The 27,547-nt window shown below is 42.9% G+C and overlaps 1 protein-coding gene across 1 annotated transcript in view; it reads left to right on the forward strand.

Annotated features, from left to right (window-relative positions):
• CRHR2 (corticotropin releasing hormone receptor 2) overlaps positions 1-27,547 on the forward strand; it is a 104,730-nt gene that overhangs the window by 20,744 nt on the left and 56,439 nt on the right. Inside the window, exons 3-4 of the mRNA XM_009085770.4 lie at positions 15,764-15,849; positions 23,265-23,371. Coding sequence (XP_009084018.1) covers positions 15,764-15,849; positions 23,265-23,371 — 193 coding nt within the window. The remainder of the gene's footprint in view (positions 1-15,763; positions 15,850-23,264; positions 23,372-27,547) is intronic.

The following is a 27,547-nucleotide window of genomic DNA, read 5'->3' on the forward strand; positions in this document are numbered from 1 at the left end:
TGCTCTTTCCTAGCCTTGGCTCAGAGGAATTGTGGAAAGGTGTTGTTTTCAATCACAGCACCACGAGGGTCTGGGTCTCTGCCTGAGGCTTCTGCTGCTGGAAGTGAAGCCAGAACTGTGCAAAACCTCCATGTGCCATTCCAGTAGAAAGACTCCAATTCCTAAGACTCAGAGTGCTCTTGGGGGTATTAATCCATCACTACACCTGCTGAAATCATGGAGGGATCAAAGTCCAGACTCAGGAAGTGTTACCATCTCTTCAGACTGTGCCTTTCTGCATGGTCTGTGTGCACCTCAGTTAACCCTGGCACACCAACCCGTCCTGAGAGAATGTACAATTTAATTCAGATTTTATTACTGTAGAATTCTTCTGAGCCTACTGCTAGAAAACTGTAGCACTGAACCTCAAGATCCAAAATAAGAGGGGTTTTGTTCATATGAGGTTGGCTTTATCGCACTGAACTTGAACCATCTCTAATGATGACTCCTCAAAGCCTTCTCAACTCCACTTCTGGACAACAGAGAAAGGGGAAGGGACCAAATCACCCTCTGAACTTGTTCATCTTTAGCAATAATCCCAGAGGTTTCCACATCTGAACTGTTTCTGTGACTAAAAAAAAGTGAGGAAAGCCTTTTATCTCATCTTGAAGATGGATGGGCTCCTCAGATGGACTTGGAGAGACACCACTGCAATAAAAGCAAAAGAGGAAGCTTGCAGAATTATTTAGGTATATTTTGTGAACTGATAATTAGAATGTAGCACTATGGACCATTTTTAAAAAGCTTTTTCCCCCCTTTTCTTTATTCCTCTCCTCTTGTCTTGTCTAGAGATAAGATCTGACCCACCTGTGGAATTTCATTCCTTCAGGGGTGGCAGTGCATTCCTGAAGGAAGAGCTGCAGGTGTTCCAGGAGGTCTTTGCCATTTGGCTTTGCTCTGGGAATGGGAGGTGAGAGAGCACTGGACACAGGCTGGGTTAATTCACTATTTCACTGTTTTAAAATAAAATTCATAGGGTAAAAAAGGGAACAGACAGAGCTTAATACAACAGCACTTACTCCATCCCTTGAGGCACTGGTCCAAAATGAGCATTTCCAGTGGCACTGTTAAGTAATTGCTTGTTTTTCTTAGAGAGGAGGCTTGAGGATTTGGATGCACATTTGTGCAGAGGTTTTATGTTGCACTGCAGGTTTTTTCATGTTCTCATTAAATTGAAAATAGGTCTAAATTTTCAAGCTAGCATATTTTCCAAAAATATTATGTAGCTTTTCTATACCCCGTTCATGATGTGCACAGGAGGCTTTCCTTGCCATAAAACATACATCACTGGTCTTCAGATGCAATCAATATTTCACTCCACCTTTTTAAAAAAATGAAGTTACCTTTTAATTTTTCTATCAATAAACAGCTCTAGTATCACCATATCACCTTTCCCACGTTTGATATACAAGCCAGTAGCTCATTATTACTTGGCAGAGGAAGTCTAAAGCTGAATTAATTTGAAAAGGGTTAACATTTCAGACACTTTTTCATGCACTTTGGATTCTTTGAAGTCCAAAGCAGTTCATCTGCCCATTCAAGCATCTTTTTTTCCTGTTGTTTGTAGGGGGTCTTATTTCTTTTTTTTTTTTTTTTTTTTTGTATTCTACATCACAGTTGTTCGTGGTAAGCTTGGGTTTTAAGGTTTTATGGTTTAGTACCAAGGAGAATATCAATTAAGCAGTCCTCCCTTGACTACCCAGTGGTTAAACATTGCTCACTCAATTTGCTCTTGGGGAGCTCGTTTTGTAGTTGGAAAGCAAATGGCACTGAGGATAAATCTGCCTCAGTGTAAGAGATGGAATGCACGAGTTTTCAGTAGTTTTTCTTGTCAGAAGAGAAGATCTGAGAAAATCTGTTGCCAAAGTCAGTAAATGCCTAAATGGCAGTCTCAGCTAAGTGGAAGTGAATTATGAGCACTAAACATTTCTCTGAGGTGAATGAGCACTTCCAAACATATTTTACCTGATCTAATTGCTCTCTTTGTTGAAGGAGATGGTAAATCTTCTTTAAGAGACCTTTTTTCCCATCTAGTTTCTAAAACTCTTCCTGCATTGTCACTGTAAACAACCAATCTTAGTGCCCATCTTCCACATCAGCACAAGAAGAAACCAGCAGGTATTTAAGAAGCAAGGAAATCCAGCTCTGAATGACAGGAGCTTTCTGCAGCATCCTCCCTTCCTGCAGTTACCTGTATTAAACTGAATCTGGGAATTGCTGAAGCATCACCAACTCTTTTATCCTCTTTGGAACACCTGGAACATTCCCTGCACCTCCAGATCTTGGCTTATGTCCTTGCTGGATGCAGCATTTCTTCAGGGATGGTGTTGGCATAAGAGGACTGCCCTGCTTCCCTCTTTCACTGTTTAATTTCAGTCCAGATCAGATTTATTGTGCCTTTTCCAAACCCCTGGAGGCAGTGTTTATGTCAGGACAATATCCCAGGAAGGTGGTACATAAATCTGTGGCATGGTTAAACCAGAAAATTTGGGGTTTGGAAACTTCTAGATTTGAAGAGAAGATCATCATATCAGCCTTAGAAAAAAAGGGAAAAAGCGAAGTATAGGGAAAGAATGTTGAGGAAAACATTGAGCTGAGCTGAAACAGGGACATGTGTCATTTTAGTGCTCTGAGAGGGGTCTAGAATATTTATGGGGTGAGGAGAGAGCTGTTCTGTCCTTTTTTGTACTGTGGGATTTATATGACAAGCCTAAGACTAATGCCCTGCATGTAAAGCTGTGCAAGGTGTGCAGTGTTCAGTGCCAGCATGAGATGATTTATCCTTTCCATCCACATCCATACCATCATGGGACTGCATGGAGAGTGAATCCCCCTGTTTCCTGCAGTTCCCAGAGCTGTTTGAGTGGTACAGACAGCACTGAGATCACAGACATGTGGGTCTTTAAAAGAAGTGTGTGATGGTGTTGGAGCTGCCACACCGTGCTTGCCAGGCTGCAGGGAACCCAAAACCACATGGGGTGGTTCAGAGGTGGCCCACTTATCATTCCTGCTTGAAATAAGCTCAGGATCTTGAGATTCATCAGGGAGTTTAGCCAAGAAATGAAGCTGGTGAAATGCTTTTCTTAGACTGTCACAGCATGTGCTGACAGCATTTTATGTGCTATAAAATTAGAAGAGATTTTAAAATTCCCTTTCTCCCTCCCATGCCATTTCAAACCCCCAAAGAGACAATAATTACCAGGTGACAAGAAAGCACCTTCCCACATAACAGCAGGCTTCCCAAATGAGAGATGCATTGTGTTAGTCAGGTTATGGCAGGGGAGCAGCCTCTTCACCTCTTTTCCAGCTGCCTTCTGCAGAAGATTATTCAAAGTCTTCCTGGCCAACAAGTGATCCCTCAGCTCCCTGTGCATGGGGGAATCTCTTGTGGAGCATCATTAGTGTTGGGACTGAGAGATGTCTTGGGAAGCTGGGCTGAAGCAGAGAACCCAGGAGCAGTGCAGACAGTCCCCTCTCACCCTCAGAGAGCCAGAGGCATATCTCTGATCTGCATTTGCTGGTTGATAAGGTGCTGTGGGCATGAAAACAGCCCTTACAGAACAATATGGTCCTTCACAGTTCCCTCTCAAAATTAATCTTGTACTTCTTCACTTCCTTTTTGATATCCCTTGCAAACCAAATTTCCTGGTGTCTGTACAGCACTAGCAGACATTGTATGAAATATTATTTCTCTCAGGTTTCTGATCTCACCTAAAGTTTCAATAAATGCTGTCCTGGAGGGAAGAACTAGCACATGATCACATGATTCATACTCCATGCTATATTTTGGGAAAATGTAGAAATGCACCAATGGAAGCAGCAATATAAAGTGTGAAGAGGGGAGCTTGGGGGGATTAAAAGTACTTTTAAATCCAAGTATCAGCATCAGCCAATTGCTTATCTACAAACTCAGCTCTCTCCTGCTGCTCTTCTTACCAAATAAAGCATCTCTGGACACTGAGCTCCCCATAGCTGTGCTGTGCTGGGTGATTATTCAATAAACTTTCTGGCACTGTTTTCAAGGATGGGAACAGAAAAACAGAGGGAGGCAAAACTGGAGCTGAAAAGCCCAGTGCTCCTTATTGTAATTTCTTTAATGATAGTTTCCTGTTCCTCATTGTGGCTGTGTAAGAAAGATCTGAGTAGGTGTTGCTTTTCTCCTGGCAAGAGCTGTTTTTAAACTTTATTCTTCACCATGTGGGAGAAGGAATTTATGTGGAGGGACAGCCCACAGAAAATGTGACACTATTAGTGTCTGTAAAAGGTTTTTGAGACTTGGAATTATTGTATTTCCCTGTATCTGCAGGGACTTTACTTTCTCATCTCAAACAAACCTAATCTGTGGTGGCCTAAAGATGCTATTTTTAACCTCCACATCTGCATTCTCCACAGTCAAAATCCAGTCTCGCGATGTTGATGAATATTTTGCTCGTCCTGTAGAACTCTATGGTTGGGGAAGGGGTTGCATTCAGACACCTTAGGTTCGCTTCACAGACATTGGGAGAACTTTCCCATTCTCATCCCCTTTTTAAACCTATATTATTAGAAGGGGAAATGTGGTTCAGCAAAATGGGCTCATATCTGCCAAGAAACATCTGGAATTTATGTTCCTATATTAGGCTTCGCTACGAAAGCTGGCAAGGGCTGCTTTGGCAAATGGTCACTGGTCTGATGTTTGCAGGGGTTTTTTTTTGTCTTGCAGACAGTCTGTTTCTTGCCTGCCTTCTCCTGATGAATATTTAGGCTTGGGGAGGACACAGGAGCTTCCTGGCAAGCACAGACAGCACAAGCTGACAGCAACGGATGTTGTGGTTTTGTCCTGACGTCCCAAGACGTGCAAGTGTGATAGGACCTGTCTGAATCATCCTGTAGGGCTGGGGTTTTTAAAAGGCAAGGATTCTTATAAAATGCTGGATGTATGACCTGGACAATGGTTTGAAATGGAAAAAAAAAAAAACCAAAAAAACAAACAACCCAAAACCAGCTAACAAAGAAAATCCCTGTAAGGCCAAGCAACTGTTGTGGTTCCTGGTGTAGGCAAACCCCCAGTGCTGACTCAGGAATAATAATCAGGTTTTGCTGATCCTCCTGGCCTTTTTGCCTAACTCATTCCCTGTGTTGTGTGTGATACTTTCTCTCACCTCTTATTTTCTCTGTCTTCTGTGTGCTGCTTCCCTTTCACAGCCTCTGCTGCTGGACCAGAGGTTTCATGTGAATTCCTTCAAAACGTATTTGAACCTTACCAGGCAAATACCACATGAATGGGTGCATTTTGGAACCTGCTCTCATCCCTCCTTTTCTCAGCTCCCTTTCTCATTATATGTGCAGACTTCTGAGAGCAGGTCAGGATTATTCCCAGTGAACAGTGGCTCTCTGCTCCATCACAAGAGCCATTCCTACAGCTGCTGTGCTTTGCTTTTGTGACTGCAGCTCATAAATTCCTGAATAAATTCCAGGCAGTGAGAGCTCTGTGAGAAGAGTGTTGCTTCCCCCATTCCTACTTTGCTAAGGCAAGAACAAAGTAGAGGGAGGCTGCACACACTCCTGTCTTTCAAAGGGTTGTGCAAATTGTCTTCTCCAGCCATCTGTCCTAAACTCCAGCTCCTTTCCTATCCCTCCTGGGTTAATCAAATCTCAGTGCTTCTCAGTCCCACAGTACTTTACTACAGGTAATAAAGTACAGTTACACCTCTCATTATCATTGCCATCTCTTTGTGCATTCAGTAATTATGCCAGGTGACTAACTGAATTTTGAATTTCAGCTAAGAAGCAATTACCATAAAGATGAAACATCATTACCAGCCTGTGCCCTGCCAGCCTTCCAGAAGGGGGTTAGGGAGGGAGTTTCATGGCTCTGTGCTCTCTGGTCTGACAAACTCAGAAACAAATGGTGCTGCAGCCCTGGGTGATGCCTTTCCTCCTCCTGGTGCCCTGCAGGAATTCACTGCCATGCACAGCAAAGGGAGAATTAATGACCTCTTGGCTAACCAGCATGAAGAACATTTTCTTAGATTACACCTTTCTGGTTTTTAGGGAGCTGTGTAGGTGGAAGTTCCCTCTCCATACAGGTGGAAGTGTTCTGGGCTGGGGAGTCTTTCCTGGTAATTTGTGCATGATCCATGCAAACACAAGTTGGATTGTGTTCCAACAATCACAGAAAGTGATTGTTCCACATCAAATTACAGACCCATCCAGGCCGGTGTTTTGTTTACCCCAGGCACCTAAAGTTAGGAGAGAAGATGCTTCTGTTTGCTGTAGGTGATGAAATCCCTCCTGTTGTCAGTGGAAGAACAACTCTGCTCCATTAAGTAAATGGCCATGGATCAGCTGCATCTGTCTCAGCTGTGCTGGCTGCAATCTTGGGATCAATTAATTAGCTTAAATTTGGGAATTTAGTACAGTTTAATGGCCTGGATTGAGTAGATACCATGGACATAACAGGTGACCTCAAATAGTGCTGGATGTCTCTGTTGGAGCGTGGACATGGTAACCTTCACTCACACATCAGCATCTGAATCAGGACATCAGAGTTTAAATGTCTTCATCTTGGGCTCATCTGTAGAGAGCAATGTAAGACTAGGACAGGTAGGAACCCATCACAATTAAAAACCAGCTATTTCCTAATTACATTATAAATGTTTCTTAACCTATCAACTTTTACCACATCATATTGAAAATAGTTGAAAACCAATCATCTAAAATTACCCCCCATAACTCCTACTATAATACATCTCCCATATTTTTTTTCTCAAAAATATCTAATCCTATTTACAAAACCATCCTTTAAAACTTATTTCTAATTCCATTTCTCTCTCAACATTATCTATCCTATTCCAGAGCATTTCTAAGTCAGCATTTCTTATCTCAAAGTTTACATGCAAATACATAAACCTTCTGTCACACTTTAAAAATTTTCCATAAATCCATTTCCCACAGACTCTCCAGGATGCTCTCGTGGTTTCCAGCAATCCAAGTGTCAGTGACTTGCTGAAGTACGAGTGATATCTGTGCATCTTTTGTGTGACACCTGTGTGACACCTGGCCTTTCAGGAGAGATTCATTTGAGCAACTGGGTGTGAAAATAAGCCCAGTATAAATGCCAGAATTTTATTTTCAACAGGGTTTTGGGGAGTTATACAATTTCTGATTTCTGTTCAGCTAGAAGTGAAGAGGTTTGGGTTGGGAGTTTGGCTTGACTTTTATATTTTGCTGGGCTTTTTTTTCTGCTGTTTTGTTTTTCTTGTACTGAAAACCAGGTGAAGGGAAAAGATGCCAACCTGAGGAATCACCTGTGCTTTGTAATCTCCCTCTTTTATCTTTCTTCTAAAAGATAAGTGGAGGTCTGAGCTGGAAACCTTTGGGTTCTGTGTGTGCTCACACCTGGGGCTGTGCTGTGTGTGCTGTGTCAGGGATTTACCTGCAGACTGCAGGAAGCCTTGGGAAGCTGCAGGATTTACCAAGCATTTGTCAAGTGCTGCTGAGCCTCTGCTCTGGGTTTTCTCTCTCTTCTTCTGTAACAGCCCAACCCTGACATTTCAGAACAAGAGTTTCCTTAATCACAAGCCATGAAATAATTTCTTAAGGAAATTATTGTTATATAGGGATAATAATTATATAATTAAATACTAATTGGTTTGGTTTTCAGTTATTAATAGGAGGGTTATCACAGGAGCTGTAAGCAATTTGGGATGAGGAAGGCAGCTTCCAGGATGATTCCTAAAACATCCTTCTAAGGAGTGATTGTCTTGGGAAAGGACAAGTTTGGGAATTGCCTGTCAGTGCCCACACCCCAATCCTGAAACAATTCAAAATGAAGCTGTGAAGAAGCAGAGTATTTGCTATAAAAATTGTATTTTATGGAACAGTTTTTGCTAACCCTGAAAGCACGAGGAGTGAAAAATATTGCAAGAAATTTGGTTTCCTGAGGTGAACCATGTAGGGATGAGAAAGTTAACCAGAATGTGTAGGATTTTTTGGGAGAAGTTTTACATTAGCAGGTGTTTCACTGAACAAGGTTGAAAAGAGCCTTTTCTCTGCCAGTTCTGCACAATTCAGTTTATGGGATGTTTCTAAAGCCACTGTTTGCTGCCAGGAGCCCCTGCCTGGGCCAGGGAGAGTCCAAGGCCAGACTGGACAGGGCTTGGAGCACCCTGGTCTAGTGGAAGGTGTCCCTGCCATGGCAGGGAGTGGGACTGGATCATTTTAAAGTCTTTTCCAACCCAGAATATTGTGTGATCCTCTGTACAAACAGAACTGAGTACCTCAGGTGTCCTCAATCTCTGTAAGTCCAACAGAGGGTGCCTTGGGCTACAAACCCACAGAATGTTTTTCTAAACTCTGAAGGAGCCTGGAGCACTTCTGAATTTCTGAAAGGTTCTGTTCCTGCCTTTGCTTGTGACCTGTTCTGTGACCTGGGTGAGCCACTTGAGCTCTTCAGCTGATGGGAAATCAATGCAGCAAGTGAGCATAATTAGGCTGCTCGAGGTTCTTGCAACCCTTTTTAAGATTTCTTGGCAAAGGAAAACAATAGAAAACCCATCAACATTTCTAATGTGCCTCAAAGCCTGAGGACACATCGAGCTGAGCCAGACAGAGCTGAGTTTAGAAATATTTTCTAGGGGAACATTTCTTGCCTAAATTATGATTTATCTGCCTTCCAAGACTCTCCTATAAGTGCATTATATTTCTGTACAAATTAAAAAAAAACCCAGCTGTGGCATCCAGAGAAAACCTCTTGGCTTTCAGGCTGATGTTGGCTGATGTACAAAGCAATGAGCATCAGTTGGATAACAGTTCTTGCCTCTCCTTATTTTTGTCAGAATATCCCTCATTCACAAATAGAATATGTGGAGAGAGATTATTTTTAATTTTTTTTCCAGTCTCCTGGATGTCACAATTATATGCTGCTGTCACTTACAATTTCTAGAAATAGTAAGCACTTGTCCTGATGCTTTGTGAGTCCTACCTGGCTTGAGCTTGTCACTGCAACAATCAAAAAAAAAGAAAAACACCAAAGAGGGAGTGTGGCACATGAATAAATAATTTATAGCCCCATGATTCAGCCCCTATTTTTAGAAGCTTGCTGTTTTCCTGAGACTTTGAAAAGGGGCTGAGAATAGTCTATACATGAAGTGATGTGTGCCTTATGCAATGCAGGTTTTTTTCTGTCTCATTTGATCAGACTCCTGTGAAATCTGGGCAGCCAATCTGAGGAATTTGAATCATGCAGTTCCTGTTGGATTTACTGGGGTTCATGATGGATAAGTACCCAAGAGAAAATTTTTTTGTTTAATACCCAGCAGAATGTCTTATTTTGAACATTAAATGAATAAAAATTGTTTGGAGGAGACACTGGGAGAATCCCAGTGCTTAGAACCCCCTGAAAAAAAGGAATCCTTTAAACTGGGTTTGAATTCCTCATGAAATCCAACATTGGAAGAGAGCAGAGTTGAGCTCCATGTTGTGAGCAACTCCTGGGCTACAACATCAGCACTGGGATATTTTGGGTTGTTTTACTCCTGTGTTCTTTGAATGTATCTAAAATTTTTCTTCAGGGGGTAAAACTTGGGTCAAACTTATATTTACCAAACCTGTATAGTGATTGTTGCTGCCCCAAAACTGTGCATTTCAAAACCCATTTATTCAGCTCAGAAGATGGCAGCCAGCTTTAATCTTGTCACTGAGACAAAGCATGGTTTCTGCACTGTCTCTTCTGATTTTACAGACCAGCATTTCACAGGAACTATTTTAATTTATATCTAAGGGACAATTTCACTTTCTTGGGCTTCTTTCCCATTGGAAAATTTGGCATAAACACCTTCATGCTGGGGGCACCATGGGCTGCTGGGCTGTGCCCTGAAGCCAGAGCAGGAAGGGATTGGTGAGCTGTGGACAAGACTGGCTGCAAGCTGATGTTCTAAACTTACAAGGTTGAACTCCACCTGTGGCAAATATGCAGAACTTACCTAGCCTGAAAAGGATGGCAAATTGCTCAGCTAGGTCAGAGGCAAAACTAGCTCAATAGTTGTCTTAAAAAGTGAGGGAAAATTGTAGATATAGGATGTCAATGAAAAAGAATCACAGTGGGGAGATTTACCAGACTGTCTGTAAGAGTTTTACAAAATAATTACTGAAAATTCCTGGGGCTTCCACTTCTTATCTGACTGAAGAAGCGCTGTGGGCAGGGAGGTGGATGATGTGCCCCACTGTGCTCTTGCCAGGTGTTCATTGCAGCTGTGGGTCTGTGCCACAGTCACCCCTAACCCCACTTCCCAGAACCCTGTGTGCTCAGGGGGGCTCTGGTTTTCTGATGGATGCACCCTTCATGTCAGCTCAGCTGACAGCTAACAAGGATCAGCAAGCTGCCAAAGCAGCCACAGACCCTCAGCTCAGGGATTAACAGCCTGTCTTATTTATTTATTCATTTTTCTGTTTATTCCCTTCACTCCACTAGCTAATGAACTTCCTCAGGATTCCATGGTCCCTCTATAGTATCCAGGAGATGAAAGGCAGAAATAGCCAGATGAGAGGCAGAAATAGCCAGAGAAAGGCAGAAATACCCAGAGAAGTCAGATTTCCATTTTAATGATAACTGGAAATGTAAACCTTGTCAAAAAGTCATCTACATGAAACATGGCAAGACGAGTAAATTCTCTTTCAAAACCAGCTCAGTTCCAGTTGTCAGGGACAAGATCCCATGGTGGCAGTGCCTGCATGCATTGTCTGGAATTGTCTTTCACTCACTAATGGCTGGGAGGAATTGGTGAACTTCCTGTTGAGAATGACATCCACTTACCTTCACCTAGTGCTCCTGTCTCCTGTTTGTGTTGTGCTTTTAATGGACTTTTACTGACTAAACACCAGCCTGCCACCAGGCCAATCCATACATACTGAGTTACCACTACCTGAAAGGCTTTGTGCTCCTCAACAGGGTTAATAAAAAAGGAAAAATACAAAAATACCACACATCAAACCCTTCCCTTTACACACCCCACTTGGAAATAAAACATCATCTGCAGTTAGAAATGAAATTAAAGATTTTACTTCATAAACTGATGTAGAACATTGTGCCTGAGCTGTGTTTTAAGGCTGTTGCAGAGGATAATTTTATGCAGATGATCACAGAACTGCAGGATGGCTGAGATCCACCTGCAGCCAGTTGCCCAGGAGCACGTCTTAGAAAGGTTTTAAATATCTTCAAAAAGGGAGACTCCACAACCTCCCTGGGCAGCCTGTTCCAGTGTTCTGTCACCCTTACGGCAAAAATATGTCAGTGGATTCTAAGGAGAAGAAAATGAAAGTTGGGATGCAACTATTGGATGTTGCTGCTCCTCACACCCTGAGGGCTCTTCAGAAGAGTCTCTGGCAGTGTAGTTAATAAAGTGTAATAAATCGGAGTAGAATTCACTTTACATGAGTCAAGATGTGTAAAAGACACATTTCTGTTTGGGATAAAGGTCCTTGAGTTACTTGTGAAAAATTGCTTTCATCCCATGCAATTTTCCCCAGAATTAACCTGGTAATGGTGGTGCTGAGTTGCAGGGATGCTGAGGAGAGCTATGGGAAAACTGGAGACAGAGTTTGGATGTCTCCCCCCTTTACCAAACACCAGAGTGTGAGGAGTCCTTCAAAGGAGTAAATAAAAGTCTGTGAGTTTCTCTCATGTTCTTCCATGTCAGATGAAAATCACTTTCCATTATTATTGATGTATGGGCTCTAATCTGGGTTGATCAGCTTTTTTCTTTTTTTCTTTTTATTGAAACAGCAACTCTGCTGGAGTTCCTTCAAAGTCCTGTTTGCCCTGCAAACAGATGGAGTTGTGATTATCCCAGTCTGGTTTTGTTGATAAATGCAATGTTTCTATTTAAAAGTATTTTTATAATTACAATGTTTCTATTTGGGTTTCTAGTATAAGACTTGATTAAAGTGGTAATTAGGAGTCTTTCTCTGTTTGACTTTTTATAGTATGTATTGTGAATTTGTTAAAAATTTGGTGTAGTCATAAGTTACTAGATCATAATTGTAGAAAGTGTTCTTTAATAGTTGTTTGAAGTATGGAGAGTTTAGGTTACTCTCTTTTATTGTTTGTTTTAAGTTTTTTATTGTGTCATGTGTCAGTGGTATTTTTTTGGGGATTTGTATTTTGTGTGTTATAAAATAACAGACAATAAAATACTATAAACCTCACAACCTAAAAAACTATAATATAAATAAGAAATAATAAACATCTAAATCTAAACACAAAATATCATCTCAAACACTTCAACCCAACCTTAACAGAAACAAAACAAAACAAAACCCCAACAATGCAACACTAATTTTCTTCTGTATTCAAGGAATTTTTGCTCTCCACCTTGAATTTCTCACTTGCTCTTAAATGGTTCTACTCCACTAAGAATCAAGTTCAGGCTCTCTCTAGTGTGGGTGTGTGTGTATAAATACATAACAGTGAGACATTCCTGTGGGTGTTGGATTGTTTATTTGGATATATTCTGTAAAGAGATATAAAATAATAGACTGAGCTGGACTTTGCCAAGAGCTGGAGTCAGGGAGAATTGGGTATTCCAACTGTATTCCTGCCAAGGCTGTGCTGTAGCCATGCTGAGGTTTTTTTATCTGCCTTTTTGTGGTGTGGAATGAGGTTTCTCAGGGGTGGAGACCCCTTTTACCTCACCTCAGAGTCCAGGAGAGCTGGGAATGTTGGTGCTGCTGCTGTTGTGTGTTGTCACTGTCATATTTTCTGCAAAAATCCCTTCTCCAGGATTTCTTCTCCTGGGAAGCTGAGAAACCTCAGAGAGGAATGAAAACAATAATTATCTGTATTGCTTCTCCCTGCTTTGCTGCTTTGGAATGTGGTTTGGAGATTGTTTATCCAACAGGTGGTTGTTTGATTGGATTCATGTGAATTGTTTTGACTTTCTGACCAATCACAGCCAGCTGTGTTGGGACTCAAAGCAGTCACAAGTTTTCATGATCATTCTTTGTAACCTTCTGTCAGTATCCTTTCTCTATTCTTTAGCATAGTTTTAGTATAGCATTCTGTAATATAATATAAGTACATAAAATAATAAATTAGCCTTCTTAGAACATGGAGTCAGATTCTCAATTCCTCCTTCATCCTGGAGACCCCCAAAATACCACAGTGTGTCTGGGCTCTGCCTGCTGTCCTTGGCTTTCCTGGTGGAATGTGACTCTGATCAGCACCCCTGAGTCAGCCCTTGGGGAAAGAGGATGATGCATTTGCAGCCTGGAGGGGTTGAAATCCATTCTGTGGAAGCTGGAAACCCTGAGCACTCCGGGATATTCCTTTCTTTTACCTCCCTGCCTCTCTCCTGCACTGATGATTAAGCAGAAGAAACCAAGAGCTACAAATCCACAACAAAAAGAAATCAACATTTTTAAAGTGGAAGAAGAGACCATTAGCTGAGGCCCAGGAGTGAATACTGAATGATGTGTCAAGAGCTCTGTGCATAAAGGCTGAGTGCTGCCTGTGCCATCCTGACTCATCTACTGCTCATTATTCATTTGCATGAACATTCACTCTCCTTGTCCAGTTGTGTTATACAATCACAATATATTATTGTGTTGTACAATAACAGTATATTATTATGTTATACAATAACAATGTATTATTATATAATAAACAAGTGCAAGTGCACACAGAGCACAAATAACCCCATGTTGTAACCACCAAATCTCTATTTGGTGTATTCCTTCTTGAGAATAAAGTCAGGAAGGAAGGGAAATTATAAGAGAAAGTATGCTGAGTTCTTCAGTATGTCATTTGTCTAGGAAAATAAGATTTTACACAATTATTTTTCAGCTAGGAAAAAAATAGTGCTAATAGTTACATTTCTTTATTACTAGCTCTTGTTGCCCTAGAAAGATCATGTAAGTGTTCTTTTCTTCTTGGGTGTTCATTGTTTGTTTCTACAGCAGAGTTCTCCATCATGATTCTTCCATTTTTTTTCCTTGTTTTTTGTGACAGTCACTAAGAAAAACTGAACTTAATCCAGTGTCTTTCTGCACACAGTGCATGAACAAGAGCTGCTGCCTCCAGGTGCCTCCACTCTTACCCAATAAATGAGATGTTTCTCCTTTAAAGCACTGGATAAAAGAGCTGCATTTTGTCATTAGAAAAGAGAGGGAAAGGAGAGGAAAGGAAAAGGAAAATGAAAAGGAAAAGGAAAAGGAAACCTTTACTGTGGTGTATGAATTAGCAATGACAACTGGAGTTTGGAGTGAGAGGTTCCCAGAAGCCAGATCTGCTTGCTGCTGGTGTTGAGAAGTGACTGATACTGGAGGAGATCCTGGACAAGAGAAATTGAGAGTTTGATTTTCCCCCCTCCTGTTCATGCCCTCATCATGTGGGAGATGTGCTGTGACAGCTCAGAGAGCTGCACTGATGTGGGTTTTGCATTCCCAGTGCCTCTCAGGGTGGAATTGTGTTTGTGCTCTCCACAGCTGAGCTGGAGGGATACAACCAGGGAAAATGAAGAGTCAGAATGAGTAAAACAAGGGATTTGAATGAATAAAATAAGGGTTTCATATGAGCAGTACCCTGGAAGTGGGACTCAGCATCCAATTAAGCATCAGCTCATCTGGAGAGCCAGGAGTTTGCTACAGAGGCTCAAAGTCAGCACCAATTCTGCACAGGGAGCTTCAGCACTGGCCAAAGGAGGGACAAATGCAAGGGCTTTTAGGGATGTAAATCAGAACTATCACCTGAACCCCACTCAGACTGTTTTGTTTATTTTGTCCTTATCACTCCAAAAAGAAACAGTGGAAAAGTGCAACTAGGCACCAGCAATACGAAATTCAGTGATTTGTGTAGGTACAGTGTCATCTGGAGCATCTGCAGGGACTGTTATTTCTTGACTTCCCTTCTCAGTAAGAAAAAGGACCTTTTCAAAAGTCTTTGTACCTTTTTCAAAAGCACCTTTTCAGAAGTCTCTTGACCTTTTTCAAAGGCTGGTGTCAGCAGCTCGTTTAGGACCATTTGATTTTCCTGCACTAAATGACTGTGGCAAAGGCCCAAAAAGAAATTGGGTAAAGGGCAGCAACAACATCATGAAGAGTCCATTAGGAAGTTGCCTGTATTGGTCCTTTGGGGATCTTTCTGGATTTCCTGTTTTATTTTAATTCTGTTGTTTCTAAGAAACAGTTCAAAATAAGAATGGAAAAAAACCAAGAACCTCTTGCTTGGGATTGGATGTGCCTTTGAGGAGTGGAGGAAGGTTTGTACAGGAAAACTGCAGTTTTCTCTCAGAATTCCTTGGGATGAAGAGAGTGCTTGCCAGAAATTGAACACCCCTCTTTACCCCAGTATTGCCACATGGAGTTCCCAGAGCCCTGCAGGGTGATGTTGAATTTGGACATTAAATCTCTGCTTTGTTAATTCACAATTTTCACTCACAATCTATGAGAACTGGCACCTTGGGAAAACACCAGGAATGGTTTCAGTTGCAGTGTTCTCATACCTTTGCTGTCTTCTGTAAGAAAAAACTATTAATAAATACCTTTAAATACTCGTGGTCTGTAGAGGTGTTTGTTATTTATTTCTCCTCTTCTGAGTGGGTTGCTCCAGTCATCACAGAGGTGGGATAAGTTGATTTGCCTTGTAAATAATCTGTTCTGTCAGTCTTGTCTTGAACCTGTGAAATGTCTAGGCTGTTCTAAGTCCAGCACAGAGTCTTCATCTCTCTTTTATTTTGGTCTGTACCAGGAAATGCCTACAGAGAATGCCTGGGCAATGGGACATGGGCTTCCAAGATAAACTACTCTCAGTGTGAGCCTATTCTGGATGACAAGGTCTGTATTTTTCCCTTCATTCTTCTCAATGACATTTCTCAGCATAAATGAATGCAAAACTAAACTTAAGGTTAACGTGCTAATTTGGGACCTCTGAGAGAGATTCCATTTCTGTCTCTGCAACAAAACCTCCCTGTGAATTGAGGCAAATCACTTATCCTCTGTCCATATCCCCTGCTCACATGGTTTTTTAAAAACAATGCTTTATCTCACTCTGTCCCTGATGATGTGTGTTTATGCAGATTTTTCCTAGCTTTGTTCAGAGCCTACAGCTGCTACAGTAAATGTTAGCAAGAATAACAATAAGACCTAAAGCCTCTTTGGCACTAAAAAATGAGTTCAACCAGCTGATTCTACCCTATATCTGCCCATTCTGAGGTCTCATCAACAACTGACCTTTACAGATCTCTATGTCATTTCTCCTTAAGCAAATATGTAAAGGGGCAGCAACAGAAAAAGTACATAAAAAGTAGACTCAGGACCCAGCTGTCTTTAAGAAATTGAACCAGTCTTGCATGATATAAGAGTTACCAGATTTAAATTAGCACATGGGATTAAGTTCCTTCAGAAGGGCTGTGAGGAATTATGCAAAGCCCTTTTCAGATGTCTCAGAGACATCACTGACGTTCACCCTCACACAGTATAAGCCTTCAAGCCCTTCATACTCTTCCTCTTCCTGCTGTGTTGAGTGCTTTGGTGGCACACAACCCCACAAAGGCTTTGTGCTCTCTCTGCCAGGAGTGGCTTTTCCCTCTGGGAACCAGGGTGGAGCCCAGCAGCTCAGACTGGTTTGTTTTTGTGATGCCTTAAGAAGGCTGACCTGGAAAAGAGGCTAGATGGACCTAAAGAATAAAAGTAAGGATTTATTCAAGGATCTCCTCCATGGATGCACCTTGGGCAGCAGCAGAGCCCAGCCAGGGCTGCACCCAAGATGACCCAAAATGGCCCCAAAATGCACCAGCGCTCCCGGGGTCTCTCCCTGGGATCAGCTCTGCTCCATTCCCACCTTGCAGTTCATTGTCCCAGCCCAGCTTTAGCCCAGGCACTCCCACCCTGCTTGTTTTTCTCTCTCCAGCCCACGGGGTTTGTGCTCCTGGCCTGAGATTTGGCTCATTTGTCCTTGGTGCCCAGCTGGAGCAGGAATTGTTTTGTCTCCCTGCTCTGTGCACAGAGCTCACCATCCCATACTATGAAGCTCAGACCCACACACTAAAGCAGCACAGAATCTGAAAATATAAAAGCTGAAACCTGAGGCATTATTGGGATTCATTCAACTCATTGTGCCCTTGTAGTTGTGCCATGGCAGGGACAGAGAGGAGGAAGATGAGATCCCACATTTAGAGCTCAGGGGCTCTCTGTGGTGGTGCTGCACCCCAAAGAGCCAGGATGTGCTTTGGCTGTGGTGCAGCATCCATCCTGTAAGATCCAGTGCTTGGTCAGTCTGGGTTTTCTCCAGTGAATCACAAAACAAATAACAACACACCAGCTGCTGAGGAGGAACCTGTGTTTACCCCCTGGCTAATTTAATCTCCCCTCCTTTTCCTAGAGGCTTCTAGGAATTAAGAAAAGTTGTGCCAGTACCTGACTGCCACCCAGGGGGACATTCAAGGTGTTCTGGCACAGTGGAGAGGCTCCCAAGGCAATTTAGGCCACCCTAAGCTGGGACCAGCCCTGTGCAGCCCCTCATTCCCATTTAAAATGAAAAGCTAACTTGCTGCTGGGTCATGGTTTTGGATGAATCAGATCCCTAAAGCATCTCAGTGCATTGCTACAGGAGTGCTGGGGCCAGCACAAGCTGGGGTCTGGGAGGGACAGACTGACCATGTCTTAGAAGTGAGCAGGAGAGGGGATGTGGAGCAGCCAGTGTTGATTGGGAGAATGGGGAGCAGAGCTGGGCCAAGACTGGATATCTGTGGTGGGGTTTGGGTGGTACAGGAAACCTGAGCTGGGAGCAGTGAGCTGCACCCACTCAGGAACAGGCTGCTGCTTTTCAATAACACTCAGTACGTGTTTGCATGTCTCCCAACAGTGGCTGTCTGTGCTCAAGCAAATACAGAGGGGTTTTATTTGAAAAGGCTGGAGAAGTGTTGTGACTAGAGGACAGGATTATTCCCTTTACTCTGTTTTTGCTTTTAAAAATTTTGCAGCTATGGAGATAGCTTAAAACTCCTTAAATAGCATGTTTCTTGAGCAGATGAAAGTGCAGATGTTCCCCCACCCTTGCTTACAGAGGCTTAAAAACTCATTTATTAGATCTTTAAAGATTTGTGACAAGCTTTGCAAATATTAATATTTGTGAATATTTTTGAAATCTCTCATAATGCTCAGTGTTGCAGATGAATACTTTGTGATCTCAAAAAAAAAAAGATAGAGACAAGGAACAATCCCCACAGATTTGCTCCATTTTGATTAAAGGTGAGATTCAGGCACACAAGTGGGTCTATTGTTATTTACAGTATTTACTGAGTTTAGCAGATGCTAAACATCAGCTGAGGGGTGATGCCCTGTGACTTGTGTTTATTTTTAATCCAAAAAAACCAACACTGCTTTTAAGCTTGACGACTCACAGTCAGGGCGCTAAAGAATCCCATGGTTTTCATTCAGTGATTGATAACAGGGGACAGGAACAGGACTTTTCAACACCAATCCCATGCTTTATGACAGAGTTTTGGTAATGTAGCAATGGAAATTGTAGGTTTTTTTCAGCTGAGGGTCAGTCTTGAGGGGCATCAGCTCAGTAACACCCATTCACTGGGTTATATTAATGCATCATTGCTCTGCTTGTGGCTGAGACCTGGGGCAGCAGCTGCTAAAACTCTGCTCTGGGACTGATTTGCTGCTAGATTCCCAGTCTGACTAAAACCTAGTTCCTTAAATGTAGTTGTGTGGTGTAGTTTAAAATGTCCCAGTGTCTCCAGACTGTCCTTTGGATTCCTGTGTCCTTCATGTCCAGAGAAGGGAACAGAGCTGGGGAAGGGTCTGGAGCACCAGGAGTGGCTGAGGGAGCTGGGGAAGGGGCTCAGCCTGGAGCAAAAGGAGGCTCTGGGGGGACCTTGTGGCTCTGCACAACTCCTGACAGGAGGGGACAGCCAGGGGGATCAGGCACTGCTCCCAGGGAACAGGGACAGGATGAGAGGGACCAGCCTCAGGTTGTGTCAGGGGAGGTTTAGATTGGGTATTAGTGAAAATTTCTTCTCTGAAAGGATTTTCAGACATCGGAACAGGCTGTCCAGGACAGTGGTGGAGTCACCATCTCTGAAAGTGTTCAGAAAACTTGTGGATGTGGCACTTGGGGACAGGATTTAGTGGTGACCAGGGTGGTGCTGAGGGAATGGTTGGAGTCAATGATCTTAGAGGTCTTTTCCAACCTTAAAAATTCTGATTCAGCAGCAGCCATGGAGGTCCCAGCAGGACCAGCTGGGAATCACAGGTGTGCCCAGTGCACCTCAGGGGACACAAGGTGTCAGTGTGTGCACACCTACTCCTAACCCATGCCCTGGGTGGGTACCCAAGTGTTGCTGTCCTCCTGTCAGACTGAATCTCACCCTCTGAACAAATAGTTGGCTCCTCCTCCAGGCTCAGAAACAAGACACAGAAATAATTTTGATCCAGCTGGCTGCTTGGTGGCACAGTGTGTGACAAATGGAAGGATTCTACTCAGCCTCCAAGCTCCTGTGTTGAAAGGGCCTTCACTGCATCCGACACAAATCTCTGCTCTTCTTAGAAGAAAAGTGAGTGTCTCAGGCAGCACAAGAGACATCCTAGCCTCCAAAAAGAGCTGTAAATCAGGAACTTTGGTGTTGTGGTCTGTGGCAGCTGTATGTGAATTTGCTTCTGCTGATGTTTTGAGGTGGCTTCAAGCTGAGGAGCTGAGTTAGCACCACGCTGGGTTCAAGCTAATGTATCCTGCATAGGAGCACGGTCACTTCAGCCACAGCAGCTCCCAGCTGGCTCAGGACGGGAAAGCAGTGAGCTCAGAGTCATCTGGCATGACAAAGATACTTCCCAGTTGCTTCTGGAAGTCTTTGGAGAGGTGTCCTTAAGCTGTGCTGGTGCTGAGATCATCCTGGCACAGGAGGAAATTGGAAGTGACTGACTGGCAGTGGCGTGTGCAGCCTCCCAGGGAGACATGAGCTGTAAACGCTGGCAGGACCTGTCAGTAAGTTCTGTTAGAGGAAGCCAGATCCTTGTCAGATGGTCTGAGAGTGCTGTTATTAGGTGGTTATTGATTCAAATCACTCCCTGAATTGTTTAGGGCAGGTTAAGCAGTCACATTGCAGCTGAAGCAAGGGGGAAAGTGCCCTAGACAGAATGAGTCTGTCATTAGCCTGGAGGGGAGCCCAGCACGCCTTAGATGTGCAAAGCCAGTGCAGGTAAAGACATTGTGCTGTCATTCCTCAGTGTAGAAGCTCTGGAGACACCTCTGCCCTGCCTGGTGGAACATGATTGTCATGTCTCATGTCATAGAATAGGATTGCAGTGGTGTGGCCAGGGGGCAAAACCATCTCTGGACCCCCACCTCTGGATCCCCCACCTCTGGATTCCCCATCTCTGGATTCCCCATCCCTGGATTCCCCATCTCTGGATTCCCCATTTCTGGATTCCCCATCCCTGGATTCCCCATCCCTGGATTCCCCATCTCTGGATCCCCCATCTCTGGATTCCCCATCCCTGGATTCCCCATCCCTGGATCCCCCATCTCTGGATTCCCCATCCCTGGATTCCCCATCCCTGGATCCCCCATCCCTGGATCCCCCATTTCTGGTTCCCCCATTTCTGGTTCCCCCATCCCTGGATCCCCCATCTCTGGATCCCCCATCCCTGGATTCCCCATTTCTGGTTCCCCCATCTCTGGATCCCCCATCCCTGGATTCCCCATTTCTGGATTCCCCATCCCTGGATTCCTCATCCATGGAAGTGTTCCAGGTCAGGTTGGACCAGGTCAGGGGCTCTAGTAGCTGGCACTCCTGACCATGTCAGGAATCATCATTAAGGTCCCTTCTGGCCCAAACCTTTCCAGGATTCTATGATCTCCTTCTCTAGCTCATTTCTAATCTAGCAACCCTCCTCCTAAGCCTGACTAGAATTTCAATCTTTCTTTTAGTGAAGTGAATCTTCCTGAAAGCAGAAGGATATTGGGTAACAGGAGAAGGTTGTTGACATTTTAAATGTATTGGTGTCCAAGAGGGAGAGCCAGAAAAGAGCTGTGCAAGTGTTTTACATGAGCTGAGCTTTGGGGAGCAAACACACGATTTTCTGGGCACGTGCTTTTCAGCCCTGAAGATGCTGCCTCCCATTCCAGCAGAGATGCAGATTGCATGTAGGCTGGTGGAAAGTGATCTTGCCACCCTGTCAGTTTAGTTTTCCCTAAGCACCAAGGCAGTTCTTGTTTGTGTTTTGTTTGAATTTGCCTTCAGGAAACCTTGTTAGCATCAGAAGCAGAAAATATGAAAGTCGTGCCTGTTTTTCCTTCAGCATCAGTGCATCAAACAGAAGCTTCATAAGTTAATTTTCCCAATTAATTTTCTCATGTTTTAAACCACACCTTCCTAAAACTTGAGTGAAGTTCAAATAGTGGTCAGGAGCCAAAGGAGGGTCAGACTTAAAGAGCAAGAACCTCGTGCTGGAAAAACACAAGGAGGTTTCTTGCCCTAAATGAGCAATTCTGAAAACAGTTCTTAGTCAGATGGGTTTGGGTTTTGATAGTGCTGTGAGAAGCAGAGGATTCAGGGATCCTTTTGGATCCCTTGAGATGTTCTGTGATCCTCTGGCTCTGTCAATTGAGCAGGAGAGTCAATGAGCCCTGCAGTTTGCCAGGGCATTGTTAAATAAAACAGCATTGCACAGGTAGGCACAGCAGGTCAAGAGACTTTTCTTTCCCTTCAGGTGTCCCCTCGACTGAAGGATAAATAAAACAGTGTGGAATTTGAATTCTGTAGCTTCATTTTGTTGCTTTTTTTTTTTCTTTTCACCTCCAGGCAATTCAGAAAATGGGCCCGTGGAGGGGGAAGTTTATTTTAGGGGATTTTATAATAGACTTAAAAATACTCTGCGTGGTTGAGTTGTGTCCAGAAACAGCACATTACTCTGTGAGCTGAAGATGCAGGCAGGTTTCATCACAAAAATGATTCCAGGAGAGCTCCCTGGCTCTCTGGCAAAGTGCTGGAAGATGCTTATCTTCAGAGAACAATGGAATAGATGAGCTACAGCTGCTGGTTGCAGTTTCAGCCAAACATTCATTCACTGACAAATTCCTTTCACTGGAGTAAAATGTTAAGGGAAATTGTTAGGGAAAAACTTTAAAAAAAGAAATTCAACCAATTTTTTTTTAAATTATGCCGTTTGTAGGATTTTGCTTTCATATTTTTATCACAAGGGAGGAAATGTAGGTGGTTGGTTTTTAAGAGCCTCATTCTTCTGAAGGAGGGCAACACCCCAATGTGGGGAAAGATCTGCTTAACTTGAAAAGAAATAAATGTCAAAACTAATAATAAATATATTTTTTCATAGGCATTTAGTCTTCCAGTAGCAAACCTCTTTTTTTATCTGAATAGTGTCTTCCTACTTCTTCCTAGCCAGGCTAAGAGAGGAGATGCTTCTCCTTTCTCCAAAGGCAACAGCAGCCCACCAATAAAGATGTTTCTGCAAGGCCAAATTTTGGTCACTAAATCCCTGAATTCACTGATTTAGATGGGAGCACTTCTGTACTTAATTTTTTGTTTACAGGATCAAGAACTTGCCAACAATTTCCCCCACATGCAAGGAAATAGACACTAATAGAGAAAATTTCACCACATATTTGGGTTGCTGCTAAAAACAACAGGATCCCTGGTTTATCAGAACTGAAGGGACACCACTGGGTTCCAGCTTTTAGTCTGCTTTGGTTTGAAGGATAAAGATGACAGCCTGCAAGGAATGTCCCTCAGAGGAAAATCTGCCTGTATGGGAAGGGCTTGTTATTTATTCTTACTGACATTTTTGTGTGAAACCAAGCCATTTGAGTTGGAAAATGGCATAACCTGGCTCATTAGGACCGTGTTGTTTCCTAAGAAAATGATGTTTTATAACTTTTGAAACTCTGAGAAGATGTGTCTTTGGTAGGTTTGTTGCCTGAAATGACAAAGGTTTAAAATAAAGAAATCTGAGGAAATGGAAAAAAAAAATTAAAGAAGGGAAAAGTGGGGACAAAATCTTTTTGGTTTTGCAGATATTTGTAAGAAACTGAAATGACACCAAGCCTGCATGCCTTGACAATATATCTGCCTTACCCAGAGGCATCAGCCCTGGTACTATTCTATCATTATAAAGTTGAGAAAAGTAAAAGTAATGAGTGTTTTCTGAAGTGCTGAACTGTTCCTGGATGCCAGTGCTTGGAGACTGATGCTGATTTAATGCTGTTATCTCTTTACCTCCAGAGGAAGTATGCGCTCCATTACAAGATTGCTCTCATCATAAACTACCTGGGCCACTGTATTTCAGTAGGGGCCCTCATAGTTGCCTTTATGCTTTTCTTGTGCTTGAGGTGAGTAATGTGTTTGCATGTTTCTAACTCACTTGGGTGATGCTTTCTGGGTGGCTCCAGCCCTCTCCTGACTCTGTCCAGCTCATGGATGGTCCTGAAAGGGGTCATGGCTTTGATATTCTTGAGCAGATCTGTGGTTTTGCTGACTAATGTGCTGGATGAACTCCTCCTCAGCGTAGGAGCTAAAGCCTGTTTGGGTCAGGGAAAGAACTGAACATGATTTATTGATGCAGCAGAAAAAAAAATCAGTGAGCACAGTGTGTGTTCTTCATTAAGGGACACCAGGATCTCAGTGTGTCAAGTTGCAAGTTTTGAGAGCAAGTTTTGTTTTCTCACCAGGCAGAGCATGGTAATATCTTGCATTCCCTTACACCTAAAACCCAGATCTAAACCAAAGGAGACAGAATGAAATCTTTCCATTTTGCTTTGGGTTAATTTTCTTTTTTCTTTCATTAAAGGGCTTAGAAATTTTCTTAAATAAAAAGAGGATCATCATTAGTGGAGCTTAATCCCCAGCAGTGCTCATGAAATGATGAATGCAAATCAAGGGGACTGCATAGAAACCCTTCCCTGATCTGGTCCAGGGTGCTGAAGGGAGTTTGGCAAATGGAGATGTCAGAGAAAGCAGAGTTAGGGCTGCAGGGAAGAGAAAGGACAGGAGGAAAGGCAGATTGGTAGGAAACAAGTAGATGTGGATCAGTCATCACATGTATGCCCACAGCCTGAATCACAGGAATGTATTTTCATAGGAGTGACCTGATGGGTTAATTCTGTTTTATTTCTTGGATTCCATGCCTGGCATTTCTGTATAATTTGTGCTGTGTTGTCCAGGAGAGTTCAACCTGAACTTAAACCCAGCTCCACTGAGTGCTGTGCAATGATAATCCTGAAGAAAAACCCTGTTCTAAAAGCAGAGGATAAACTGTGGGTGGAGGACATCCTCCCCCTGGCCAGGAGCACAACAGGATGATTGACAGTGACCTCAGTGCAAGAATGACTGTTTTCCTGGAGCAGAGCATCCCCAAAGTCTTAGCTAAATCTTCTGAGCATTCCTAACAAGACCTTTTCTAATAACAAAAAGAATCTTCTGACACTCCAGCATTTATAAACAGAATAATCTATGCTAATGGAAACAAAAAAAGCACCTTAAAACATTAAATGGGAACTTTTATGATGCATCAGTTTAAACTTCCATTTCAAGCCCTCTACAGTGCATATAAAGCTAATTCCCACCGTGCTTGGAGACCTGAATTAATTTGCACTGAATAAAGAATGCAAATTATTCATTGCAGTAGCTATATTCCCTGTTTTTATGCTCAGTCTTTTATAAATGCTTGAGTAAATAACCCAAAAACAATTAGGATGATATAAATGTTACCCAGCTTCAAACACGGAGGTGGCTCACCTGAATTCTTCTCAATTGTTCTTCTGTTATTTCAACTTTAAGGTTTAAATTTTGCAGTCAGCTTCATCATTAGAAGCAACAACTGAGTAGTAGCAATTAAGGATTTCCTGTACATGCTGTGAATTAAGTTAGCCCATCTCTTCAAATTCACATTGTGTGGTGCAAAACGTGTCCAGTGTGCAGCCAGAGTTAACCAGCATGAGATTCCTCAGGGTCTCTCAATATACATCCATTTTCCAAAGTTCTGGAGATGTTCCAGAGAAGGCAACCCAAATTCATGTTCATTACAGGTGGTCCCTTCCCAGATTTTGGGCTATGGACATCCTCACATTTTCCTCTATAAAGTGCCCCAAAAACAAATCAGTTTTGATAATCAATTTCTATTATTTGGGGCTCTTTTGTTTTGGATGGAAGAAGGGTGAAAAGAGAGAATTTAGGTAGTTCCTGGCCAAAAAATACAATCTGCCCTTGAGCAGGAATCTGCCAGTTCTTTATTCCTGCCCCACTCCATCCATCTACCTCACTCCATGAGTCCCTGCTGAGGGTGAAAATAGAGGAGATCTCCAGGAAGATTCAAGTTTTACAACTGCTCCCAATTTTTGTGCTTCTCCCCCAGGACCTGCTCAATTTTCCTTTGCTCTGTCAGTGTAGGTGGATCTCAAAGGCAGCTCTGTCTGAAGGGGGAGGCTGGAGCACACCTGCTCTGTTGGAACAGAACTGCTGGAAAGCCTTTGGGATCTCTCACTCTGGGGGTTTTAGGAGCAAGTGAAATATTTGGCTGGCATGGCTGAAGGTGTTGCTGTTTTGTATCCAATAAAGGATTTGTTCAGCTGGTCAGGAGGGTGTTCTGCCTTTGGAAATGAGCTTCACCATCACTGGTGCTGCCCCAGCCCAGTGGGGCTTAGTCCTCAGTTGTGCTGAACTGGGAAGGGGGAAGGAACTGGATCTCAACCCTATTTTTCCAAATTTATCCTATCCCCTTGTACCCAGTTTAATTCTTCCTCAATCACTTAAGCATCTTCATCCTTTGTTCCCAGCCCACCCTTCATTCAGCAGAAAAGTCCTGCTGCCCTAAACACTGGGGAATCACAGTGGTTTAAGGGTCAGGAACCTCAGATGTAGCAGCAGGTGATGAAATCATCTGCCATTTGTGTCCATGAGACCTCAGCACGACTGGGAGGGGATGAGAGCTCAGCCAGGGCCCCCTTTTCCTGGGAAGACCCATTTTAGCCTTGTTTTCTCCAGTTCTGTCCCATCTGAACCTGTGCAATGACAACCAAGCCAGTAAACATTTCATTTAGCACCTAAATAATCAAAAGTGAAGGAGAGGCTTTGATTGTTGCTGGCACACTGGCTGAATGCCAGTGAGTCACTGTGGCAGCAAGTCAATAGCTGTTTCTCAAGGTCCAAATCTTAGTGGTCTTAAAATTTTGAGAGTTTTTCTGTCTGTACCATGCAAAATCAAACAAACTCAGCAACAGAAAGGAATACAGCAAGAAGGAAAAGCAAAGGATTTGTGCACAAAGTGTTCTGTAGAAGTGGATTTGATCTTCAGTATAAGTCTTGGAGAGATTTGCTCAGGGCACTTCAGTTGGCATTGTTGAATGGATCTGCACTGCTGGGATTCTCAGTCTGTTTGTTCTCATTAACAGTCAAGGTTTGCTCCCTCCCTTCTTCCACTGACTCAGCCTCATTGTCCCACAGAATCACAATCTCACACTACTGAAGCTGAAATTTTCCATAGGAGGAATTCTGTATCAGTAATAACAATCAGGCTGCAGAAAAAGAAAAGAATTTTTAAAAATCCAAAGGATTAAAATACTTTTTTTGAATCCCATTTTTTCCATTGCTGTTGCTGATAATGCAGAAACCCAAATTGCTTTGTCCTGGATTTTCCTTTGTCACTGTGCTGTTAGAGCATCCTCTGAGGTAGAATAAGAGTCCTTTGTAAAACTCCTGACTTGTAATTAAACAATGTGCTGGCAGTGGCCAGCAGTGACCTGAGTGGATTCCATCAGAAGAAGTTTTATTTGTGCAGTGGTTATCAGAGAAGTAGGGGAAGAAAGGTATTTGTTCTGGGAGGCATCCACGTCCCTGCTGAGTTTTGAATCCAATAAAGGACAGTGCTGACAGGAAGACAGACTGGAGATTAAAAATGATATGTCCTTGCTGGATAAAGGGAGCTCTAAAACAACCAAACCTACAAACATTGTCATAACATCTTCTGTCACTACTATGGTGGCAGTGAAAGCAAATTGAGGTTTTGAGGGAAATTCTGCTTTCTTGTAGCCCTTAAACTTAGCTCTTTCTATTTCCCAGTAAAGCATCTGATATATTTTTTTTCTCACAGGCCTGAAGCAGTGTCCCCATTCTTTTATATGATTACACACAGATTTCCTAAATCCCACATAATATTTCTCCCCAAAAGACTGGAACATTTTTTTTCTCAAACAATGTAATCACTTCTTTTTTTCTTTTTCTTCCCCCAACCATCTCCTGTCTACTTTCCTTTATCCTCTCCTCTTCCAAGCTCCTTTGAGCTTGCTCTTCAGTCTGCTGCAGGCTTGGCAGGATTGCTGCTGCAGGTCTCTGTTTGTAAGAAAGGAAGAGTTTGATGAAATAATTTGTAGAAACCTGTCAGGAGAAATGCAGAGCATCAATACAGAGCAGGTTTCATAGGGCAAAGTGAAGTGACACCTCTCAGAACCTGCAGGGTATCTTAGGTGGAGAGGAGATCTGCACAATTAGTTCTGGTTTGCATTTAAAAGGAT

This window comes from Serinus canaria, chromosome 2 (assembly GCF_022539315.1).
Source record: "Serinus canaria isolate serCan28SL12 chromosome 2, serCan2020, whole genome shotgun sequence".
NCBI lineage: Eukaryota > Metazoa > Chordata > Aves > Passeriformes > Fringillidae > Serinus > Serinus canaria.